This window comes from Paroedura picta, chromosome 5 (assembly GCF_049243985.1).
Source record: "Paroedura picta isolate Pp20150507F chromosome 5, Ppicta_v3.0, whole genome shotgun sequence".
In the NCBI taxonomy this organism is placed as follows: Eukaryota; Metazoa; Chordata; class Lepidosauria; order Squamata; family Gekkonidae; genus Paroedura; species Paroedura picta.
The window spans coordinates 44,921,006-44,945,627 of NC_135373.1; the positions used below are offsets into that span (position 1 = coordinate 44,921,006).

Sequence of the window (24,622 nt, forward strand, 5' to 3'; positions counted from 1 at the left end):
CTTCCTGTCCGTCTCTTTTCGCATCCTTGCGCGCGTCAGCCAAGCTCAGCAGAAATTTTCACAGCCAACCTGCGATTGTAGTTTCCCTTCTCCAGGGCGACCAATCGCCTTTCGGAGCCAAGTTCCCGGGCAGTGACTGGCAGCTTCCGGGGCAAATCGCCGCGCTCGGGTTGGAAACGCAAACGCGAGATCCGGGTTGGACAAGAACTGCACCTGAGGAAGAAGACGTTCAAAGGGTTTTTCTTCTTTTTCTCCCTTCTTGGTGGCGGCGCTGCATAAATTTGATTTCGCTTCCCGGCCGTGCAAAGCAGCGGCATCATTCAGTGGGAAGAGAAGGAAACCCGGTGAGCGTTTGGGTTGCTTGCTTAGCATTTTGTGCCGCTGTGCTGTGATCTTGAACGTATGTTGTTGTGGTTGTGTAGTTGAGACGCCGCACTTTGCGGGAAGGCTTGGCTGATAAACCGAAGCTATTGCTTAGGGGCCGGGAGCGGGTTCAATGTGGATTTCATTGAACCCGAAAGTAAAAAGGAAGAACTTTGCAGGGCGGATAACTCCCTTCCCCCGGTCCCCACGCGCTCTTTTTTGATTAGAAGTTGCTTTCCCAAAATGTTCTTGGAGGGATGCGTTCCAGCTGTTTCCGGCCAGTTTGTGGTGAAATAAGATGTTGTTCATCCTTCAAGTGCCACACTATTCTTGTATGTTTTGCAGACTAACACAACTACCCTTATTTGTGATTATTGACAAATGTAGGTTGGCAGAAGTCTCTGGGTGCCAGGGCTGCTTTTCCGGTACGTGAACATTAAGAATTATGTCCTGATGTGCTCTTTGGGGCTTGCACTAATCTTAGGGATCGCCAGCGTTTAATGAGAGCTGCTCCTGATGAATGGAAAATATACAGTACTGGAGCTCCACCCCCTGGATGTTAAATATAATAAATAAATAAACATGTTTTGTTCTGACTTCGAAATAGAGCATAGGCCACAGGGCTTATTCTGCACTCACATTGGTTAATGCCATTTTCAATGCACTTTAGAAGTAGATTTTTCTGTTTCGCACAGGAAAATCCAGCTGTGAAAGCACATTGAAAGTGCACAATCCAATGTGTGCAGAATGGAAAAGTACCAGAAATTAAGCTACCTGTTCAGCAGGGCAGATAAAAATTCTATGAAATAAGTTGGCTTAGTGGTTGGAATGTGGGACTAGTATCTGGATTTGAATCCCCCACTTTGTCAGGGAAGCTCACTGGCTGACCTTGGGCCAGACACACACTCTCCCCTCATCCTATCTCAGAAGGTCATTAGGGTAAAAGAAACAAAGGAGGGGAGAGGGATGGGTACTTATTGGGAGGAAAGTGGAGTGTAAATATATAAATAACTTGGTCTGGATAGCCCAGGCTAACTTGTTCTAGCCCAGGTTAGCCTATTCTTGGAAGCTAAATAGTATCAACTCTGGTCAATATTTGGATGGGAAGCCACCAAGAAATACCAGCATCACTACACAGTCAAGCAATGGCAAACCAGCTCTGAATGTCTCTTGCTTTGGTGTCTCTTTTGACAGCCCTACAGGGTAAAAGAAGAGCCTCTTGTGGCACAGAGTGGTAAGGCAGCAGTCATGCAGTCTGAAAGCTCTGCCCATGAGGCTGGGAGTTCAATCCCAGCAGCCGGCTCAAGGTTGACTCAGCCTTCCATCCTTCCGAGGTCGGTAAAATGAGTACCCAGCTTGCTGGGGGGTAAACGGTAATGACTGGGGAAGGCACTGGCAAACCACCCCGTATTGAGTCTGCCATGAAAACGCTAGAGGGCGTCACCCCAAGGGTCAGACATGACTCGGTGCTTGCACAGGGGATACCTTTACCTTTACAGGGTAAACAAACAATAACAAAAAACATAATTAAAACTTTAAAGAAAAGCCAAAATCAGGTCTTTTCTTGGATTTTCAAGGGGATGCACATGATGCTGCTGTGCAGCAGCCCTTAAACTACCTGTTGGACACCTCTAAATACTGGGCATGGAGAGATTATGACATTCTGGAGTGAAGCCAAGTGGTTGAGCATGATAGAGAGGAATTGCATTGCAAGTGAATGCTGAATCTGATCAAAAGCACAGCTTGTGATCGAACCTGCAAGGGCTGCGGTTGCATCTGTGCATACTTAGCAGCCCAGTTCCATTATGCAACCACACACGGGGCTGGGCTGATAAAACTAGAGGCAAACAATGCATTGGGCTGGGGTTTATAAAGGGCCTAGAAGGGGCATTTGAGTTGAGATGAGATCCCAACATGTTTATTCCAATGCAAATGACATTTATGGAGGCAGTCTTTGTGGCTAAGGGGTAGCAGGGTTCAGAGTGACATACACAGTCCTGTCCCCCAAGGCACTGAGTGTGGGAAGATGGCACCAGAGCTTCAGCTTGTCTAGGTGCATCAAGATTATCTTCTAGAGGGCTAGATTCCTTCCAGGCTGAAGGTGGGTAGAGAAACCTTTGCATCCAGGAGCCTATAAATGTCTGTGAGAGGAAATAGTCAACTTTGGTAAAGGTAGAAAGACACCCTGCTTGGATGCTGGTTACAGTTCTAGCTATCAGCCACTTGCAAATCTCTCACTTTTTGGCAGGGTGCTCAAGCAGGTGGTGCCGGGTCAGCAGGTACTCTGCCACTCAACCTTGTCCTCCCCCTTCTGTCTTTTCTTCTAGCTCATTCTATTCCACCCACTCCCTCCTGGCCTCATGATTCATCTGAGCAAGAGAGCTGCAGCAGGTTTGGGGGCCCTGATGCAGTCTGAGAACCACTGACCTAGTAAATGTTGACTTGTCCTCCAGCCAACCTCATAATTTCAGCTCTCAGCTTCTTCATCTGGAAAACAAAAGAATCAGGACAGCAATGCTTTCTTTCTTGGATAAATTCCTCCATTTCTGTGTTTTATGTTTGTAGGGTGGGGAAACAGGAGAATGACAATGGACGCCCAGACTTGCTGAGCAGTGTTTCTGCACCTTGGACTGCACAATGTAGAGGTGGACTATGATGAGTCCCCATCCCCCCAAGTCTCCTTTTTAAAGCACTGCTGTGGTTAATTGAGCGGGCCAGCAAGGTCAAGAGTACGAATGAGCCACAATGGAACGAATGAACGGCCCTGGTCTGCAGCTGCAGCACCTTCCGCTTGCGACTGCAGCTGGACCCCGACTGGTCCACGAGGATTCCTTCTCATATAAGGTAAGATTGTTTTCACCCAAGGCTTGGTACAGGAGGGGGATTAAAGAGTGGAGACTTCTGTCCGGTAGTATGATGGTTCGTTATTATGTTGGAAGCCTGTTTGTGCAGCTTCAGGTTTCCCCACAGTCCTAGTTTAGTCAATGATTCTGAGAGTTACACCGTCAGGGGAAAGCAACCAGTGGTTGCACACATTTAGAATCTGAGTCACATCTAAGGAAGCCATATCAGAAGGCTTAAAGGTAAAGGTATCCCCTGTGCAAGCACCGAGTCATGTCTGACCCTTGGGGTGACGCCCTCTAGCATTTTCTTGGCAGAATACAGGGTGGCTTGCCATTCCTTTCCCCCGTCATTACCATTTTACCGCCCAGCAAGCTTTACCGACCTCAGTAGGATGGAAGGCTGAGTCAACCTTGAGCCGGCTGTTGGGATCAAACTCCCAGCTTCATGGTCAGAGCTTCAGACAGCACGTCGGCTGCCTTACCACCCTGGGCCACAAGAGGCTCTTACCAGAAGGCTTACAAACTAACTAAAACATGCTTCATTCTTAATCTGTCCTTAATCTTTCCCTTTCCCTGCTTTATTCTCCAACAGTGTGAGGTTGGTTAGGCTGAGAGAAAGAGTATGGTTGACCCAAAGTCTATGCCTGATCTTCTGGCTTGGCCAGAGGTGACCTTTCTCCATTTGTACCTTCATAGGGACATCATAAGTCCAGTGTCTATCTGTCTATCACCATAGAGGTTGTTGGTCCTTCTGTAGAGAAGGAAACTGATTTTTTTTTTAAAAACACACACACACAAACTCACCTTGCAGAGGGGAAAAAATGGAGATGTGATTCTGGGCTAGATGACTAACCTGGGCTAGATGACTGTGAGAAAACTTTGACAACCCTACTTATAGGTAGGGAGTAATATGGCTGCACAGGAGAGAAACTGTACATCACTGTACATGTGCTGTTTCCTCCAAAGAGGCTTCATACCAAGAGGGGACCACAGGAAAGAGAAAAGAATTAAAGGAAGATGGTGGTGGCAGCAGACATGGCCTCTGAGAGGGTGAAAGCCACCAGAGTGGCCTCTCCATCTGCTTCCTCCACAGTCCCTTCTCTCCTCACAAGAGTAGTTAAAAAATCTCCATGTTCCCTTTTGTTCAAGCCTCAGAATCACACTTTTCTCATATCTGTGGGGGGTGACCACCTCCACACTGATGGCAGTAGCCAGATGGACACAGTGCAGTTAACTGTAAATGTACATGAGGAAAACATCACATTTGGTCAGGGCTGGAGTGGGAATTTGATCAAAGGGCTCTCCATCCCACGTCTGAAACTCTGATTTCTGTGCTGCACTCTTACACGGCACAAAGAAGTCAAATGCAAATCCTTAGAATTCCTAAGAAATGGTAGGGAAAAGAAAAAACAAACTTTAGATTTGGTTGTCAAAAGTCCCACAACTTGCAAGGAGAAAATACTAGATAGATGGAGTTATCATTGAGGTCATTTTAATTTGATGTGGGGTAGTTGCTTGTTTAAAAATACTGTGCGGCTTCCTTTTGTCGGGCTATGATTCAGACTCTTTTGATGTCATTTAATGAGCACAGCTGTAACATTCTGGGCAGGCCGTTGCCTCAACCTGCTCTGTTAAGGTTTGGCCAAAACCCGCAGAACCTGCTAAGTTCCAAGCTCCATGGAATGGTCCTTGCCCTTCTCCTCTTGCATGGTTGATGTTTCTCTAAGCTTTAGATGGGATTGGCTGGAGGACCTTCTTATACCTTCCTGTTTCCACAGGCCTGTGGTTCAAGAGCAGAGCTTTCTACAGGGAGGCATCTCCCTTCAGAGAAAGTGGGGGGAAAGCCTGGCCAGAGTGGGCAGTGGAAGTGGCCTGGGGTGAGATGAGAGGGGGACGATGTCTCAGCTTGACATCTATACCATGGGGAGACATCTGTATTGTGCCCTGCCTTGTAGGATTGATGGAATTACTGAGATAATATATGGGAAGCACATCATACACACTCGTGTAGAGCAGTCTGTATATTTTGCCTTGATTTAGTGCCAAGCCATGTCGCTTGGCTGCCACTGATCCTTATTCCCCACCCCCTCCCCATCCTTTGAAAAGCTCTGAGATTACACTCCCATCACACCTCCAAAAGAGCACTACGGTCAGTGGACCAAAATCTGCTTATGGTCCATGGCCCCAAAGAGGTGAAACTGGCCTTGAACAAAGGTCATATCTTTTTCAGCCTGGGCCCCGGCCTGGTGGAATACTCTGCCATCCAAGATCAGGGTCCTGCAGATCCTTAACCAGTTTCACAAGGCCTGCAAGACTGAGCTATTCCACCAGGCCTGTGGTTGAGGCCAGGAGTAACACTCTATAACATCTAATTGGCTGGCCTTCCTTGAAAGCACCCCTTGAAGATAAACCTATTACAACAACAAGGCAAAATACATTGCCAAAATAGGAACACCCCGCTTAACATTTAATATTATTTAGATGGCAAACGGGTTTATAAAATGTGATTTTAGTAATTGTTGTGTTTTATACTTGGATGGAGCCCGCCCTGAGCCTCACAAGAAGGGCGGGATAGAGAAATAAAGATTGATTATCAGACGCCATGAGGGAGCGTAGCTGTTTCTTGAAAAGCTCTGTGCGAAGGGAGGGGTCACCCTTCCCCCACGTCCCAATTAGACAGGATAGTGGATGGGCTCTGCTGGAGTCATCTGCTTCGATAAAAACCTGAACCAGCAGCATCTTGGGAGGAGGTGGCATTTGGACTGGGGGAAGAGGAACTGTAACTTGTTCTTCTGTGCTGTTTTCCAGCTATCCTTTTATTGCATCTTTCCCCTCCCTTAGCTATTTGCCTCTCTGGAGGAGATGCAAAAGACAACTGGGTTTTGTTTTTTCCTGTAGGGAAGAAGGTAGAATGAATTCAGTGGGGGAAACATGAAAGCCAAAGACAGTTATGCCCCCCCCCAATTACAAATTACATGCACACGACAGTCCAGCTTGGGGGAGGGAAAGGAGGACAACTGCTGCCATTGACTTTTTCTGAAAAGTCAACGATCCAGTCATGAAACTGCCGCCATCTTGTTGAGTTGGCCCTCAGGAGAAGGGGCCTTTGTAACAACTAATGGGGAAAGGGTGTGTGCGAGAGGCTACGTTCCCCAGATTTTTGGATCCTTGCGTTCCAAGTATTTCATGCTTGATATATTTCCCCCACAGACATGTGGAAGGGAAAACTAATAGCTGTGTATTTCTTTCCCTTGCAGGAAAACCTGATCGGTGCATTGCTGGCGATTTTTGGGCATCTCCTCATCAGCATTGCACTTAACCTCCAGGTGGGCATGAGAAGGACAAAGAACTGACTCTGAAACCAACCTTGTTGTGACTGGTAGCTTGACTGCCTTTTTGTTCATTTCCTAGAAGTACAGCCATATCCGGCTGGCTGGCAGCAAAGACCACCGCATCTACTTCAAGACCAAGACGTGGTGGTGTGGGCTGTTTCTGCTCCTCCTTGGAGAACTCGGGGTATTCTCTGCCTATGCCTTTGCTCCTCTTTCCCTGATTGTGCCGCTTGGTGCCGTGTCGGTCATAGGTAAGTCCCTCTGTATGCATTCATTGTATTGATTAAAGCTATCCCAGGGTGGGCGAGGCCCAATAGTTAACAGCTTCTAAATAGAAAACTAGTAAAAAGCCCAGCATTCTAAGCAGCAGAGAGTGTGGGTGCAGATCTGTGCTGAAACCCTATGAGGGGTCCCTGTCAGTAAGCACTGGGCTGCTGAGGATTCAAAGAGATGACAAGATGACACACCCCGCTCTGCTTGTGTTCATAAAAGTCTAGTTGCAGGCTTTGTGGCCTCAGTTTGCCTTTGAGCCGTGCTGGGAAGGGAAGGGAGAAGTTTAACCATTCAAACTTTGCTAGGTTTTGGTGTTCAAAATAGGTCCCCCATTGTGCACTTAACAGTTTAAAGGTTAGGGGTGTGGACATGTGCATTAACATTTCCTTTTTAAAATGCAAGGAACTCAGTTACGAGTAGCAAAGCTGAGTGGGGGTTGAAGGGTTAATCCCACTGCGTGCACCCAGGCAAACTGGGGCTGCAGAGCCCATTTCTGCATATTTCTTTTTAATGCAAAGTTTGGTCTTCACTTCATCTGTATGAGCCCTCATTATCAGGGGTGTCTCCCCTACCTTCCTACCATATCATGGTCAAGCACTTTACTCTTCTCTGTAAGATGTGAATAGCAACTATTATGTGATATAAGAGGAATTAAAAGGAGCCCTCAGAGATATCACTAAGGTGGGGCTAACTTGGATCCTTCTGCAAAGTAACGCTCCAAGAAGGGAAGATTGGAAAGCCAGTCTTCAGAGGTGGGGCTGGAGATTAGCCTCTGGAATGTGACAAGATCAGGGGTTTAAAAAAAATTCTTACCCACCACAAACTAGTTATAGGAGTGGCGGGTTATAAATGTAATTATAATAAATAAAAATAAAAACTATCCAGATCAGGCAGGGAATGGGATGGGAAGACAGAAGTATTGATAGAGGGGGAGAAACTGATGCCCCCAGCTCCAGTTTCCTTTGGTGACAACCCACCAATGAACTCTTAACTTTTTATTTTTATCCCCTTAGCAAGTGCAATTATAGGAATCATATTCATTAAGGAAAAATGGAAGCCCAAAGACTTCTTGAGTAAGTTCCAGATGCATAATTGTTGTAGTTATTTGTTTCTCTGTACCACATGATTTATTTTGTTTTGCTTCCTTCATTCCCAGCCATACCAGTCATACCAAATTGCTTGCTGGCATTCCAGTCCAGAAATTCCTGCTGTTCTTACAAATGGCTGCTTTTCCCAGCATTCTTTGTTTCTGTTTTTTTTAATTACTAACTTGCTAAATGATCTAGCCTGCCTGCCTGCCTGTAATAGTTTCCAGTGCTTTTGGCAGCCTGCAAGAGGGAGGGGAGGTAAGGAAAAAATTACCCTCACATTTTCAAAAGCTTCCTTGCCTGGTCACCTAGAGGCGATCCTTGCTTCATCCTAGGGGAGCAGACAAGCAGCAGTTCACAAACCAGGCTTAAAACAGTGGCAGGCAGTTGACAGGCATTGTACTTGTGGAACCTTCCCCACTAGCCTTCTTCACCAAGAAAAGAAACCTTTTGCCCAGGATGTACTCCTGGCTTCAAGTTGCCGTAGGAATGGCAAATTAACAACAATTTGTGGACTGTGATGTCTGTATGTTTCCCGCACTGTCCCTCAGCCTCCCAAGATCCTCAACTGAGTTTTAGCCTCCCTTGTAGCACTGATTCCCAAACTGGTGGCATTCCAGTGGGTCCCAACACAAAGCTTTTAAAAATTCACTCACCAGTTGATTTGTGTACTCACAACTCATCACCTCAGAAAGGGCCTCTGCAATATCAAGCCATCTTTTTATCTCTTGGTTTCTGCCAATCTATGGGCTGAGACCCCCCCCCTGAGAAGTTTTAGGTTACATTTTTAAAAAGAAGAAATGAAGTTGGTAAGAAGGGAAAGTTTAAAGTTTAAAACAATAAGAAGAAAATACCATAGAAGGAACAGACATATAGAAAACATATAAAATACGATTCATCAGTCTCTCATTTTTCATACCTAATAAGATACATTAAGATACCTTATTGTAGCTTAACAATCTAAAGTTATTCAACATTTCTATGTAACTTGATCTATGGTATTCAGTATCCCCTCATTTAGTCTGTAAATCCTTCAGTTAGCAAATCATTTTGTCATGATGAGACAAGAAGTCTATACGAGTTCTCCATTCTATTTCAAAAGAAAACTTTTTTTTCTCTAATGAGAAATGTATTTGTGGCATCAGATCCAGAGTTAATGCAGAATCACCACCTAAGCCTTTTATCTACCACCATGATGATCTTGAAGCCTCTTGCTTTCAAGTTTTAAAGGCTGAGATTCTCAGGGATAGAGTTCATGCAGGAGTAAATGGTGTTTACTATATGTGACCTGTATGTTTTCCCTCCAAGTAGGAGGGGAATGGTTTCTGTGGGGAAAACATCACAGGGAGAAGAGCTTAACCCACCCAAGACATACTCTCTAAAATCCTTGTCACTCATTTATCCTCATTTGGGTAACAGCTACCATAGTCTTTTTAGAAAAGGTGGGAAAGCCAGTCATAAACCTGCCGCCATCTTCTTGAGTCGTCTGTCAGGAAGAGCTAATGGAAGGAAAGGAGGTTACCAGTGAGGAGTGGGGAGTGGTTTGCTCACCACAAAGTTCACAAATTCCTCCATGCCTTGCTTTGTTGTCTGTATTGTGTAGTTTTGCACCTTCTGATTAACCCACTAACCAGGCTTTTCCTGTCCTCCTCCTGCCAAAGGACGCTATGTTTTATCCTTCGTAGGCTGTGGCTTGGCTGTCGTCGGGACATACCTGCTGATAACCTTTGGGCCTAACAGTCATGAGCCCATGACGGGAGAGAACATCACAAAGCATTTAGTCAGCTGGCCTTTTCTCCTGTACACGGTAAGGGACACATACCCCCCCACCCTCCCCCCCACACACACACCCCTGTTAAAATGAGGCTGGATGGGTGTAGGGCACTCTTAACAAAATCTTTTTTAAGGTGGCTCAAAAATGTATGCCCAGTGTCCATGGCCTTCCTCGTGAATAAATAAATAGTGTAAGACAATTATGTCTGGAAGGTGAAGGGATCTGCTAAGAACAAAAAGAAAGAAGTGGCTTTCTGTATTTTAAAAAATCCACATGTGGAAGTAATGGAACAATTCAAAAGACCCAAAGGGAAGATAATCTGTTTTTGAAGATCAGATTACAGGAAGGTCAAATCCTAACATTAGTAACAATATCATGCTCCAAACAATGATCAGAATACATTTATGGAAAGCTTTTTAAAGATATCGTAGATTTTCAGGAACGTGAAATGTTAATATTAGGAGATATGAGTGGTGTATTAGATACCAAAAAAGACAGGTCTAAAAATACAGGTGGAAAACTACTGGAAAATATTTGGAGACTATACCATCTGTAAGAAAGCGACTGTATGTTCTACTCAGACATATGTCTATGGGACATATTTGAGTACTGATGTGTGTTGGGTTTCAAAAACGTTCAATTAAAAAATTAAAAAGACAGAAATTTTATCGAGAATACTGTCAGCTCATAACCCACTAGAGGTTTTTTGGAAAGGAGAATATATGAGGGAGAAGATTACTCTCAAAAGAAGATGCACTCCAGAAATGTAGACAATACAATGTCATGACAACAATGGTTTGGGAAGCTGGCAAAGCCTTCCACAATAAAGGAAGTAGAGGGAAGGGGGCAATCCCCCATGCTTCTGTCCATGGGAGTGTACAGCCTTCAAGCAGCCTTATCCATTTCGGGCTGGTGGTGTGAATAACATCTTCCAACCCTGGTGACAAGTAGGGCGTAGTCATCATTTGCCTTCATGCACTGCTTGGGTGCTTCCCAAAACAAGCTCTGGCCAGGCCACATTGGAAAGGGGTCCAACTTGATGAATTTCTTGATCTGATCTAGCTCGGTGACTCTTGTGTTCTTAATATTGAGAATGACTACCCCAGGAAAGAGGTGAATTCTTTCTTGTGGTGGTGATGATGTTAATGTTGGGAGGTGTAAGTCGTGTTTCTTTTACTGAGACACTTTTGTAACATAAATTTCATGGGGGGAAAAATCAGTTCTGAGGTTGCCAGGGATCTAAGCCACTGAATGTGGCCACCTGCAAAATGGACACTTTTTGGACTTAATTATAGCTCTGCATTACTTTTACTATCTTCTTTGTCTTAGCTGGTGGAGATAATCCTCTTCTGCTTACTGCTGTATTTCTACAAGGAAAGGAAAGCAAACTATATAGTTGTGATTCTTCTGTTGGTATCATTGCTAGGTAAGTTTCACATGTGTTTTGCTGTGGATGCAGTCAGGATAGTAAGAGACTCAATTTTCTAACCTTTGCATGCAACAGAAGGCATGTTTGCATGTTTAGGTCCAGTTGACATCTGCAGCGTGGCATTCCAGTGCCCGCTTGCTTCTTGTGAGTAGCAGAACAGGAAGGGCCTTAAAAAGAGCCCAGACTATCACATTTGGGTCTGTTGGAAGCAGGACAGCCATTTTGCAGTGGTACCAGCTACCTACTCCTAAAATTCCACGTTTGAGGATCTCCTGAGCCACAGTCAGGGCCAGCTGAGTGACCTTGGACTAGTCACAGTCATGTTAGATCTGTTCTCACGGAGCCGTTCTGTCAGTTCTCTCAACCCCACCCAGCTCACAGGGCATCTGTTATCAGGAGAGGAAGGGAAGGCGATTGCACACTGCTTTTTAAGACTTCTTCAGGTAGTGAAGTATAAAAACCAACTCTTCTTCAATACCCTTAAAGGTAAAGGTATCCCCTGTGCAAGCATCGGGTCATGTCTGACCCTTGGGGTGACGCCCTCCAGCGTTTTCATGGCAGACTCAATACGGGGTGGTTTGCCAGTGCCTTCCCCAGTCATTACCGTTTACCCCCCAGCAAGCTGGGTACTCATTTTACCGACCTTGGAAGGATGGAAGGCTGAGTCAACCTTGAGCCGGCTGCTGGGATTGAACTCCCAGCCTCATGGGCAAAGCTTTCAGACAGCTGCCTTACCACTTTGCGCCACAAGAGGCTCTTTCAATACCCTTAGTATTCCATTTGAAACGAACTTGTAGCTGCTGTTGTGAAGGAGCTCTCTTGAGATCCTGGACAGCCTAAACTGGTCAACTCAGACCTGGCTCAGAACCAGGCAGTGTTGTCTGTTTATGGGATGTCTATTTTCCTTGACTTCTAGCCTCAGGAGTTTTGCCTTTAATGTTTTCCAGGGTCCATGACGGCCATTACAGTGAAGGCAGTTGCAGGCATGATTGCAGTCTCAATCCGAGGAAACCTCCAGCTGGGTTATCCTATTTTCTACATCATGGTGGTTTGCATGGTAGCAACAGCCGCCTTCCAGGCAACGTGAGTGGTTTAGAACCTCCTCCCCTCTCTTGACTCTCAAAAAATCTGTAGCCTGCTATTGAATGGCAACATAAATATAGTTTAAATGAATTATGTACTTAAAAAATTAAACTCAACCCTGAGGGGAAAAGAGGAGGTGATTGTGTTGTTATTACTGTCTTGGGCAGACATTAGAGGTATTTTAGGGACTTTTAATTTGTTTCCTTGCTTCCAGCTTGTGGTTAACAGTGGTGGCTTCTAATCTGGAGAGCCGGGTTTGTGTTCCCACTCCTCCTCGATGTGCAGCCAGCTGGGTGACCTTGGGCAATCTACAGTTCTCTCAGAGCTCTCACAGCCCCACTTACCTCATAGGGTGTCTGTTGTAGGGAGAGGGAGGGAGGGCGATTGTAAACTGCTTTGAGACTCCTTCGGGTAGTGGAGGGTAGAAAGAAACAGCTCTTCTTCCTGCTTCACAGCTTTTTGCATAATATCTACTTCCACTGCAAGTCAACTGCTGGGACAAAAGAGGATTGCCCTGCTGGGTCAGATTGCAAAGTCCATCCAGTTTGGTGCTCTGGCTCCCCTGGTGGCCCGTCAGATTCCCCCAGGAGGTCTGTTAACAAATGGGAGGTGGCCTTCCTTGTTGTTTGTCCTGAGCATCTGGTAACCTGTCTCTGAACATGGATGCTCATTTGTATCTGTGGGGGAAAGGCTAAACATTTGTGGGGTTTGTTAGGGTTTCTTTGAGAGGGCAGGTACAGGGGAACATGACAGGAATGTACACAAAAGTAAATCCAATTGGTGGTGGGTTTGGTATATCTCAGAACAAAGTACTCTTTCAAATAGTGCAATATTATTTTACAGAATTCAATGCCACAAGTTGTGGCAACAACTTGACAACTTAGGTTTATTTAGGATATTTCTAATTATTTCCCTTTTTCCAGTGACCTCAGGGTGGCATACATAAGTCTCCTTTTCTCCATTTTATCTTTTCAACGACTCTGTGAGGTAGGTTGGGCTACAGAAGAGAGCCTGGCCCAAGATCATCCAGTTGGTTTCATAAACTGAATGGAAGTTTGAACCTGAGTTCTACAAGGTCTAACACTCTAACAACTGCACCATACTGGCTTTCGCCATTGGCCAGTCGGGCTCTCTCAGCCCTAACCTCTACCTCACAGGAGGATAAAATGAAGGAAGGAAGAATGTTATATGCTGCCCTGAGCTCCTTGATGGGGGGAATGTAATAAATAAATGCCTTGGGCACACTGGTAATGGGATACTGGACTTGATGTAATCTTGGTGTGCATTTTTGCGGGGTTTTGCACCTGTTAGGAGAAATGTTCTTTCATCCCCTCGAGTAGGTGTTACTCTCAGGCTTGGTGGAAGCAAGTGTATCTTTTCCCAAGATAACCTCCATGCTTCTGGAAGGATGGGGACCATATCTGGACCACATCAGTCTCATCAGTTTATTTATTTATTCAGAAAATTAGCATGCCACTTCTCCAGCCTTGCTTGAGGTGCCTCCCATTGTTTGTTTGTTTTTAAAAAGAGGCAGAGTAATTCATTCCAATAAAAAACAGGCCAGATCGTAAAAACACATGAAATAAAAACAGCGCTGTGTAAAGTGGTAATTTTAAAACATTTATCTATCTGGAGCAGCAGACTGTAAAAGAGCACAAAAAGATGCAACCCCTTATTTAAGATCCTACTTAAAAAGAAGTACTTTGACTTGGTGCCTAAAAGACAGTAATGTTCTGAGGGATGTGCATTTGCCAGTGGGATGGTTTGGTTTGAACGGAAGCCAGAGGCAGATATTGGATGCCCTTGAGAGAGTCTGACAGGCCTTGTCTGTAGGTAGAATCTGTTGATAAATTATCTTGCACAGGTTTCACTGAAGTGAAGAACTGAACAAGGCCCCCCTCTGCTGATGGAAAAGCACTCATTGCAGGGCTCGGCTTGGAGTCCTGCCAATGAGTTAATCTAGTTGTTTGTGAGCCCATTTTAGTAACATGGAGTCAAATGGTCCTCTTACTTCAAGAGACTTCCTTCTTTCTCTGACTTGCAAATGAAAATCCAGGGCCCATCTACTAAGTGATTCAGACAGAAATATTGGGAGGGGGAGATAGGGGGGAACAAAATTGCCCTTGCAAGTGAATCTATGCAGGGCTGTGGCTCAGTGGCAATCTGATTTGCATGCAGAAAATCCCAGGATCAAGCCCTGCGAACTAAAGCTAAAAGAACCGGGTAGCAGGTGATGTGAAATAACTCAGATCTGTAAAATCTGAGTAGACAAAACTAACCTTGAGATAGCAACAATGTGATTAAGGTCAGAGCAGCTTCATGTTTTAAAGTCTGCCAGCAAATGTTATTAACTGTGTCCCAACTGTCAACTTATTATCTGATTATTCTTGTTTTTTGACTGTAGGTTTTTAACCCAAGCATCACAGCTCTATGATGCATCACAGATTGCTAGTGTCGGTTATATTTTGTCGACCACGGTAGCGATTACTGCAGGTAACATCAATCAATCATATAGCTGATAAATCTGAAAACTTTTTAAAAGAAGGGAATAAAATAAAGCAATATTTTCTTTAAAGTGTCAATCTTATGCAATCACTGCATGAAATCTTGGCAGCCATTTTTGGTTGCCTAAGCAACTTACAATGGCTGCCAAGAGCTGAAAGCATCTCACAAGATTTCAGTCATCATGTATTCCACTTTGAGAAGGAGAGAAGGTAGTGGGTAATCAGGACAAGCTGAAATGTTGGGGTGGGGGAGAAGTGAGTGGGTGAGGAAGGAAGCAGAGCCAGAATGTGGGGAGGAAGTGAAAATGGACCAAAAAGAGGAAGGCAGCATAGGAAGAATGAGATTCCCTCCTTCTGTGAGAAAATGATTAACAGAGCAGTTCACCAGAGCATGGAGTAGTGGTTAAAACATTGGGAGTAGGACCTGGGAGAACCAAGTTCAAATTCCCACTGTGCCACTGAATTTTGCTGACCTCAAGCAGTCACTCCCTCTCAGCCTAATCTACCTCACAAGGCTGTTGGTTGTGAAGCCAAAATGGAAAAGGGGAGAACCAACTTGTAAATTTCTTTTGGTCCCCCTTGGGGAGGAAAATGGAGTATAATTAAACTGAAAATGTGAAGACACTTGTTATGTAGAAGCCTTGTTGCCATTGCCCTGAGCTGGCAGCCAAAGAGAAATTGCACAAGTCTACCCATTAATGTACAGTGGGAAGTAGAGGGGGGAATAATCCTCATAAGAATGAGGTCAACCACCTCACCTGTGCATTTGAGTAGTGTTTGCTCATTAAACGTTCTGTTTCATCTTCTTCCTCCCTCTGGGTCAGGTGCAACCTTTTACTTGGACTTTACAGGAGAGGATGTCCTCCATATATGTATGTTTGCCTTGGGGTAAGTTTACAGTATAGGGGCAGTGGCTTTGGAACTGTGGTTATATTCAACCCCACCGAAGATCCCAAGCAGCCAAATTCATAGCAGAGTAAAGTCTGCAACTTTGAATATATATAATGATTAAATATATATAATCATATATATATGTGTGAGTGTGAAATCATTATAATTCACATTGTTAATATGCAAGTGCTTGATTTTCAAGCTCAGTCCTTAGTATGCGGGTAGGGGGGGAACAACCATAAACAGCAGCAGTTCTCAATCCTGCTACTCCAGAAACTGCTTGCAAAGACTCTGAGCAATGCATCACCTACAGAATCTGCAACAATCATTAAAATAGTGAGTCAGTTGTAGTTTGGGATCTCAGATGGTTCCATATTTTTAAATGCCAGAATCAACCTTTTCAGTTCATGGTACATTCTCTGTGTTAGTTCTCTGTTCACCACCTTATTATTTAAAAAAAAAACAAAATAAGCTTTTGAATATCCTTTGAGCTGTTAAATTATTGTGAGCTGGGGGCTACGAGAAACTGCAAGGGAGAGAATTTAGAAATCCGTTCTTTCTCCTCTTCCATGAGAAAGTCTACCCTTCTGTAAGTGCGCCAGGTCTTGATTTCTCTTCACCTTCAGTTTTTTATCCCTACACCCGGGGTCACTGAGCACCCTGTCTCTAATGGTGCATTTTCAGCCTTCTGCAGCCTGTTCCTGTCCAGCTTTGGTTAATTAACAAAATCCATAGTTTCTAGCACAACTGGGAAGTCTCTAAAATAGGAATTCCAACAGTTTCTGCAGGAGGGGATAGGTTATATATAATGGTCTCTCTCTGGTTTGAAGATAGCTTTAAATCCCCACTCTGCCATGAAAGCTTGCTGATCTTGGACCAATCACTTTCTACCAGCCTAACCCAACCTCACAGGGTTGTGAAGATAAAGTCCAGGAAAGAACTACGTATGTAAGCCACTTTGGGTCCCTGTTGAGAAGAAAAGCAGGCTTTAAAGCAGTAATTCCCAAAGTGGGCGCTACCGCCCCCTGGTGGGTGCTGCAGCGATCCAGGGGGGCGGCAATGGGCCACAGGTGCATTTGGGGGCGATGAATAACTATTAAAATTTAAAATTTTTAATTTCCAGGGGGCTGAGTAATATTTTTTCTGGAAAGGGGGCGGTAGGCCAGATAAGTTTGGGAACCACTGCTTTAAAGGAAGATAATAAAATTAGGGGAGCAAATACAATGGCCCTTTTGAAATGTTGTAAAAACAAGTCTCTGCTTTTCTTATACAGGGTGGGTACAGAACGCAGAATTTTAATTTTTCCCAGAGAACTGGCAAGTGCTATAAGGTGGGATAATATGAAGGAAAATATGACGTTGAGTGTATATAGGTGTACAAGTTGAAAGAAAAGAAACAGGAGAGCCAGCAACTTTTTCCATGATGATCCTCTTTTGCTGCATTTACTCTGCTGAACTATTTTTTCTCACCACTGTTTTTTTCCCCTCTCTCTTTCAGGTGTCTCATTGCATTTGTAGGGGTCTTCTTGATCACGAGAAACAAGAGGAAATCTATCCTTTTTGAACCTTACATCTCTATGGATGCTATGCCAGGTAATGTTTAGAAACTATCCTATTACAGGCCTATTAAAATGGCAAGATATTATGTTAGTCATCCACATCCTTCCCCAGGATTTTTTTATTTCCTGCCTGTGAAAGGTCCGTCAAATTGATGGTGGAATGAGTGTCACTGTCATGTCACTCTTACTGGCTTCCTGTCTTCCATCAGGGGTCCCTCACCTGTGGTATTTTTCCATGTTCTGTCTGTTTTGCCTCATCCGATCCTGCCTTTTGGATTTTTAGATCACCTGGCATATATATTGTTTATAACTAGTTATCTTTTGGAGAAGGCCTGTGTAGTGTTGAAGGGAATAAATGTTCTTGGGAAATGTTTAGCATTCAGGTACTAAATCTCGAGTTGCTTTCACTTTGGGAATGAAAGGGCTTTTATGTGGGAAAGACTTTTGGCACGAAAGAGCCTAGGGCAAGGGGGAATATGGGCTGAAGCCTATATGTGTCCTGGTTTCCCCTTTGTGCTCTTTCTTTAGCAATATTTGCCTGTTGTGACTGTTTGCCCATATATTCCTTATGGCAGTGGTCCCCAACCTTTCCGAGGCTGGGGACCGGCAGGGCATCGGGCCGCGTCCGCATGGACCGGCCGCGCCCGCGCTTCGGGCCGCGCCCGCGTGATGCGCGGCCCGGCCCTGATTCCCTCTCCCTGCCCTTCCGCAGTAATAAGCTTCCCGGGCCGCAAACTTGCGGCCTGGGAAGTTTTTTACTGCGGGGGGGGCGGGGAGAGGGAGCCGCGGCCCGGCGCCATGGCCTTTGCGGCCCGGCACCGGGCCGCGGCCCGCAGGTTGGGGACCACTGCCTTATGGGCTTTCTTTTAAGAACTGGCCAAGATTATTTTAATGTCTTCATGGAAGGGTATTGGAGTCTTCATGGAAGACTCTCATTATGCAGCCATTTCCCCCCGCTCCTGTTTCCCTTCACAATCTTGATTCCTGTAGATTTTGGGGGAATGGCGAGTGACATAAAACATGTTACTTCCTTTCTCCACAACCCTGAATCTATTTTCATAAGGAATGGGGTGGGGTGTTGGACTCTGTACCTTCCCAGATGAATGGTTGGAGGCCGAGAGGGGAGGAGTCATGGTATACAGCAGTTTATCTACCGTGAATTTAAACACACACACACATACCATTCAGCAGTGGCCTGTTTGTTAGCTGCTTGAAGTGCTTTGTGTTGAATAGGGATGGGCACAAACTGGAAAATTCTTGTTCAAGATATTCTGAACCAAACTCATTCAAACCAAAGGCCTTAAAATGAACCCCACTAGGAAGTGGGGAGAAGCAAAATGTACTGCTGAAATGGTTGGGAGCCATTTAAACTCCCCCCCCCCAAAAAAAAGGGAAGCAAAAAGGAGGATTGAAATGGCTGCCAGCCATTTCAGCAGTGGATTTTTCTCCCTCCTGCTCGGAGAGGGGAAGAGAAACAGGGAGTTTGAATGGTGTATCCGTCCACTGTGAGGCTGAAATGGAAGAGAGGGGAGCAAAATGGACAGTTTAAATGGACTTGAAGTCATTAAAACCTTACAGCTAATGAGTGGACCATCCCAGTCACCTGCTAGGTTTAAATGGCCCAAACCCTAAACCAGATAAAAGGTCCAGATAATGTTCAGGAGAGCAGAAACTGGCCAAATTTATGAGGAATTTAGGGTTGTAAACTGGTTCATGCCCATCCCTAGAACACAACAGAGTTTACAATCATGACACTCAACTTCAGAAGAGTCTGGTTTTTAATAGTTGCTTCTTGTTCATGGATTATACCGAGAAAGAGATTCCTTAACATTTCATCAGCATACAGTTCCAAATATTTTTTTTCAGGAAGATGTTTTTGTTAACTCTATATGAAGCCAACATATATTTGAGCCGAAACTAGAACCTGAATGCTACCACAATGAACTGTTTTCTTCCAAAGTTGCTTGACTACTTACCTGAAATTGAATCCTGATGAGGAGGTGATATTGGCTGAGAGAGCAGAATTTCTGAATGACATTTCCTCTTGAGGAGTTTCAGATATCATTACCTAATCCAATGCAGAGTCTGCAGGGAGCTCTTTGGGCTTAACATTGTAGACAAGGTGGTTTGGTTGTGGAGAGCACCTTCTTTCATCTTGATCTTGTTTGTAAATGCCTGGCAGCCTTTCAGAAGGCATGTAAAAGCTGCGTATGAGAAGGCTTTTTGTGGAAACCTTAAGTTTTAACCATTCTCTGAGGCAGCCTTTTTCAACCTTTTGGCCATGGAGGAACTCCTGAAATATTTTTCAGTCTTAAGGAAGTGGTGACAAGCCCCTTCAGAGAAGTGGATGTGGGAGCCAGCCAATCAATCATTTACCATTTCCATTGTGGAGACAGAGACTAGGCCTGTAGAGCAACAGGGGAAGTGGAATCCATGATGTCAGCAGCCATCCAAACTTCTGAGAAAGGCTGTGTAACCTCTGGGGAGCTCTCGCATAACCCCAGGGTTCCTCAGAACCCTGGCAGAGAATCCCTGCCCTGAGGGTAGTATTTTTCAGGTAAATTCTGCTGATCATCAAAATATTTGGAAGATGGTTTTCAGTGTACCTTACAAGTTTGTTTCACATGGCATATGCTTCTCTGAATGATGTGGAAGGTCAGCATAGCATTTTTGTTGTCGTTGAAAAATAAGTGGTGGGATTTGGGGGCTAGTGAGATTTTTTCCCACATAGTGGAGGAGGCTCTGACCCATGGCAAATCAGTGGTTTCTCCCTCCCCTGCTGTTGACGCTTGGCTTTGTTCTTTCCCCCATTTTCAGGCATGCAGAACTTGCATGACAACGGAACTGCAGTTCAACCTGACCTCAAAACTTCCTTTTCTTATGGTGCCCTGGAGAGCAACGATGCCATCTCTGAAATCTATGCGCCTGCTACATTACCAATAGTTCAAGAAGAACATGGTTCCAAAGGACCACCTATCCCTCCCTACCGGATCACAGAACACAGCAAAGAAGAGTGAATGCTCTCAGAAGGACTGGTGTAAGCTTGCAGAGTGTGTGTGTGTTTATCTCTCTTCTTTTCTTTTCTTTTTTTTTTTTTGCTCCACTGGAAAAACAAAAATCAGCTGAACTGTGGCTTAAATAAGTATCAGATGTTTAACTTCTAAGAATTAGTCGTGTTAATTAAGGTTTCCCCATTGTTGTAAACTCAAGCATTCCTTTGTAAGCTAAACTGTAGTCCTCCTTTTGAGGATGTGAGCTGCTACACAGAAGGAAGTGCAAAAGGCAATATGGTGGTGACTGTACTTGTGATGGTAAAACTGGAGGCAATAATGTTGTGCTTAAGCTGTATGTTGTCCTGAACATACACACACTCACACTGTGTAAGCTGTATTTTGTGTTCATGTACCGCTCTCCACTGGGCTCGGCCTCTTTCATATGAAGTGGATCTTCAAGTGTGAATTCTGTGCTATCCACTAGCTGCTTTGTAGTTCAGAAAGAAAACCTGCAGGGGCAGTGAAGCTTGATGATATTTAAGTAGGAATGATTTTTTTTTTAAGTTTCTCCTTCAGCACTGATCTGGTATCGTACCATCTCTATCTCAGTGAAAGTTAACCAAATAATTTGCCTAACTCCTAAAAATACACACATAGAACGTGGACTAATTTAGTAGCTCCTACCATTAGAAAACCCAGATACTCAAAATCCACTGATTTTTAACAATATTTGCCATTGTTTAGTATTTGCACCTAACCATCTGTGCTTTCCATACTGGCTACACTGTAATACCCCTTAATATTAGGATTTTTCCCCCCAGGTGGCTAACTCGTTTCCACTAGGGTATTTTATATATTTTAATATAATATATAGATGTCTGTCAGCTTTCCAGCCATCCGTAACAGGTGGTTTGGAGCCCAGGCTTTTTGGCAAGTTGATGAAATTAAAATGGAGATTTTTTTTTTTAGATTGCAGTTGCTTTCTACATTGGGCATGTGGAGCTCTACAGCTTTGAGCCAAAGAAAAATTATTTACGCTTATGTCCTGTTGAAATCAATGACTCACATGAATTGCAATCCTCATCAGATGCAGGAGCTTTAAAAGAGGGGGAAGGACAAGCAGGTATCTGTACATGGACCACTTCTTCTAATGAACTTGCAATAAGCCTTGGAAGGTTCACTCAACTAGAAGTGTGTTGCTCTAGAACAGGTGTGCCCTGCAGAGATACTTAGGTATTACTCTGTCTGCCTCCTCCTTTGTGCAGACCATTCCTCTGTTCATCATACAAGGGAGGCTATAGAATCCTAAATTCTGCTCCCCTCCCCCGCATCCCAGCGATACCAATGCATGTGTCTGCTGTAAAAGTGTCACTGAGTTACCTTTTGGTTTGTTACCTTTCGTAATGCCTGAGTCTGCTGCATTCTGTATTCTTTCAATGGGAATTTGTCCAGTGGATATATGGAGGCTGCTTCCAAGTATACATATTTAGGATTGTTCTGTGAATGTCTTAGGTGTGTGGGCACTGAACATTCCTTTCTGCATTTCCACAATGTCAGGAATGCTGATTGGCTTTACCACCACCATCTTTTATACAGTCTGCTTGAAAACAACATTGGTTGTTGCTTATATTGTGTGTGTAAACCTCTGCACAATTGCTTTCATTGACTGGGTCAGATTTTTATCTTTGGCGTACATTTGCCACAACACATTCTATCCTTTTTAGCAAGATAACTTCACTATTAGACTAATACAGCAGGGTCATGCATGTTATTGGGCTAATGGCAAACACTGACCCAGCATTATTGACTTGAAGAACCCCCCACAAATTTCATTTAGCTGATTTATGAACTATGCAAAATGCTGTCTTTAAGGAGTGATATCGCTGAGGAGCCGAGAGCGTGTGGGGAGAAACAGTCCTTTGAATTTCCTTGTTGCCATTATTGATTCAGAAGGCTGTCTTTTTGTCATTGTGAATGTACTAAAGACCTCGTCTGTTTATAACCACAAAGTGGCATGTGTTTTAAACTGGCTCCTCCAACGGCAGAATATTGTGTCTCAGTGATTCATCTGTGTCTCTCTTTGGGCTGAAATCCCAAGTGGTAGTCTGCGTGAATGGATTGAACTTTGCGTTATTTATTCTTGATGGTTTCTGATGTGGTATTTATAAAATGGGAACAATTCAGTTGCATATAGTTTGCACTTTTTGTTTAAAATGTTTTAAAAGTTTTGTTTGTACAAACTGTGGACAGGAGGGTTTGCATATGCAGGGTTTTTTTTTCTTCCTGCTCTGGTTTTGTGGTGGGCTAGCTGTCTGGCTTTTTAAATCTTCCATTTCCCATATTATGAGCCTTTCTGGTATCCACCCTGTTATTTCAGACGGGGGAAAAAAAGTCTAGTAGTCACATTGTTGGTTCCTGCTTCAGAAGGGCCATGTGGAAAGAACAGTGCATCATTAGATCATTTTTAAAATCCCTCTTCTTAAACTTCCCCAGAATGATGGCTAAAGTTTGAAAATAACTTTGTGGCGAGGCCTTTTTTTTAAAGCAGATCACGGGGCCAAAATGTTTCCATAGAACGCTGAGAGCTAAAGGAAATTTCTTATAGTTCTGGCATTAAAATTTCTTCCTAAAGTTTGTTGACTTCCTTTCTTTGATTTGTATAAGTATATGTACTGTTTTCCACAATGCAAGAAGCACCTTGTACTTTGCATTTTGACCTGTTTATGTTCCCATTCCAAGGCTCTTTGTTGTTGTCAGGATTGTCTTAGAAGGTATTAATGTGTATGTAGCAAACATATTTATTCAGGAAATCAACATACAGGTGGTCCCCTGGCTTTGCCACTGTCACTTAGTGGGGAGGGATACATAATAGCAGGTGTGAGCCTTCAGGGTTCTTGGGGAGAGATGACCTTTTGCTACATGGTCCCCCATAAGCTGCAGCAGTTCTGTTTTTTCTTCTACATATCATCATATTTCTCGAGAGCTAGCTTGGTGTAGTAGTAGAGTGGCAGCCTCTAATCTAGAGCAGGGGTCGCCAACCCGCGGCCCGTGGCCCAGTACGGTCCACAAAGGCCTCAGTGCCGGGCCGCCAGCAACCGTACCTGCCTCTCCCCCCTCCCCCCCCTGCTACGAGAAGCTTGCTGTGAGAGTGGGGGGAAGAGGCAAGCGCGGCCTCTGGCATGCCAGCGGATGCTCCTACTGGCGAAAACGCGTACGCGTAGCTATTCTGCGCATGCATGTTAGCACCACCTGCTGGCGAAAACTTGCATACGCGCAGCCGGGCCGGCAGCTTTCCCTCAACCCCGGAGGTGGTCCTCAACCGGAAAAAGGTTGGGGACTGCTAATCTAGAGGACCAGGTTTGATTCCCCACTCCTCCACTTGCACCAGCTGGGTGACCTTGGGCCAGTTACAGTTCTCTCAGGCCTCTCTGCCTCACTTACCTCACAGGGTGTTTGTTGTGGGAGAGGAAGGGTAGATTATTTGTAAACTGCTTTGAGACTGCTTTGGCTAGTTAAAAAGCAGGGTACCCAAAAAAAAAACTGCTCTTCTTCACCAGTTTTCTCAAACCTGCCTAGGTACCATCTTTCCAGAAGTGTCATACTAAAAATGTGCTTGGTTACAGTATGAACACTTCTGCACCTCCCCATGCACTTCCAGCACTTCCCCATGCACTTCCCCATGCCTCCTAGTAGGCTTTTTGCACCTTGTTTAATAACTCCACACTGTCAGACTGAATGCTGGCTGACAGCTTTCACATTAGTATGTGTTAATAAACTGAGTTTTATGGTACACCCGACTAAGATCTGTGGTGCCCTTGTTCTTGGAAAATCTTGCTCATAAAGCTGGCCTATACATGGAAGGAAATTAAATGATAAAGGCAAGTGGGACTGGAGAATTCAGTAGAAGATAAGTGAAGGCATTTGCCAGATAGCACATGGGAAGCCTTCACCATTTTGAGAGATATGTGGCATATAAAACTCTGATGCTGGTAATAAGATTTTGGCAGTGGAGAACTGGCAGATGGAAAGAACCTTAATGTTTACTTCCCCTGCCTATTATTCACAGCAATGGCCCCATCAGGCTTTTTTTGCTCCCGCCCCATCTCAAGAATCTGGACTCTGAGAGCAAAATAAACTCTGCTTGGAGTGGGTGGGAGGGATGGGTTAATAGGAATGACAGAGGTGGCATTTGCAAGGACAGTAGGCATGGGAAGAGTTAAGCACTATCTTCTCTTGCCAATACTCTTCAATATGGATGTGGGGGCAGAATGTGTAATCTTGGCAAAGGCATGTTTGGAATGCAAAACTGGTGAAGGATTGTATCCATTCACTCATAGCCTGAATGAAAACACAATTCTAGTATGAAACTAAAGAACAAGCATGTATAAGCATATAGGAAAACAGAAGTGGATCCAAAAGCTTTGAGATGCATAAGATACAATATCTTAATTTGAATGTACATTTCTTATTGCACAATCCCCAGAGGAATTA

The 24,622-nt window shown here is 44.4% G+C and overlaps 1 protein-coding gene across 3 annotated transcripts; it reads left to right on the top strand.

The window, feature by feature from the left end:
- Positions 1-175: 175 nt before the first annotated feature.
- Positions 176-22,762, top strand: NIPAL3 (NIPA like domain containing 3). Of its 3 annotated transcripts, XM_077337627.1 has the most exons (13): positions 176-344; positions 2,929-3,207; positions 6,464-6,532; positions 6,618-6,789; positions 7,825-7,884; positions 9,561-9,706; positions 11,003-11,099; positions 12,050-12,185; positions 14,590-14,678; positions 15,514-15,577; positions 17,078-17,172; positions 19,956-20,175; positions 21,101-22,762. In XM_077337627.1, exons 2-12 carry the CDS (start codon positions 3,109-3,111, stop codon positions 20,153-20,155), a joined length of 1,227 nt encoding a protein of 408 aa, XP_077193742.1. In that variant the 5' UTR covers positions 176-344; positions 2,929-3,108; the 3' UTR covers positions 20,156-20,175; positions 21,101-22,762. The 3 variants fall into 3 exon arrangements, with proteins under 3 accessions (XP_077193742.1, XP_077193740.1, XP_077193743.1); XM_077337625.1 differs by having other exon boundaries at positions 19,956-22,762; XM_077337628.1 differs by having other exon boundaries at positions 9,585-9,706; positions 19,956-22,762.
- Positions 22,763-24,622: the final 1,860 nt, after the last annotated feature.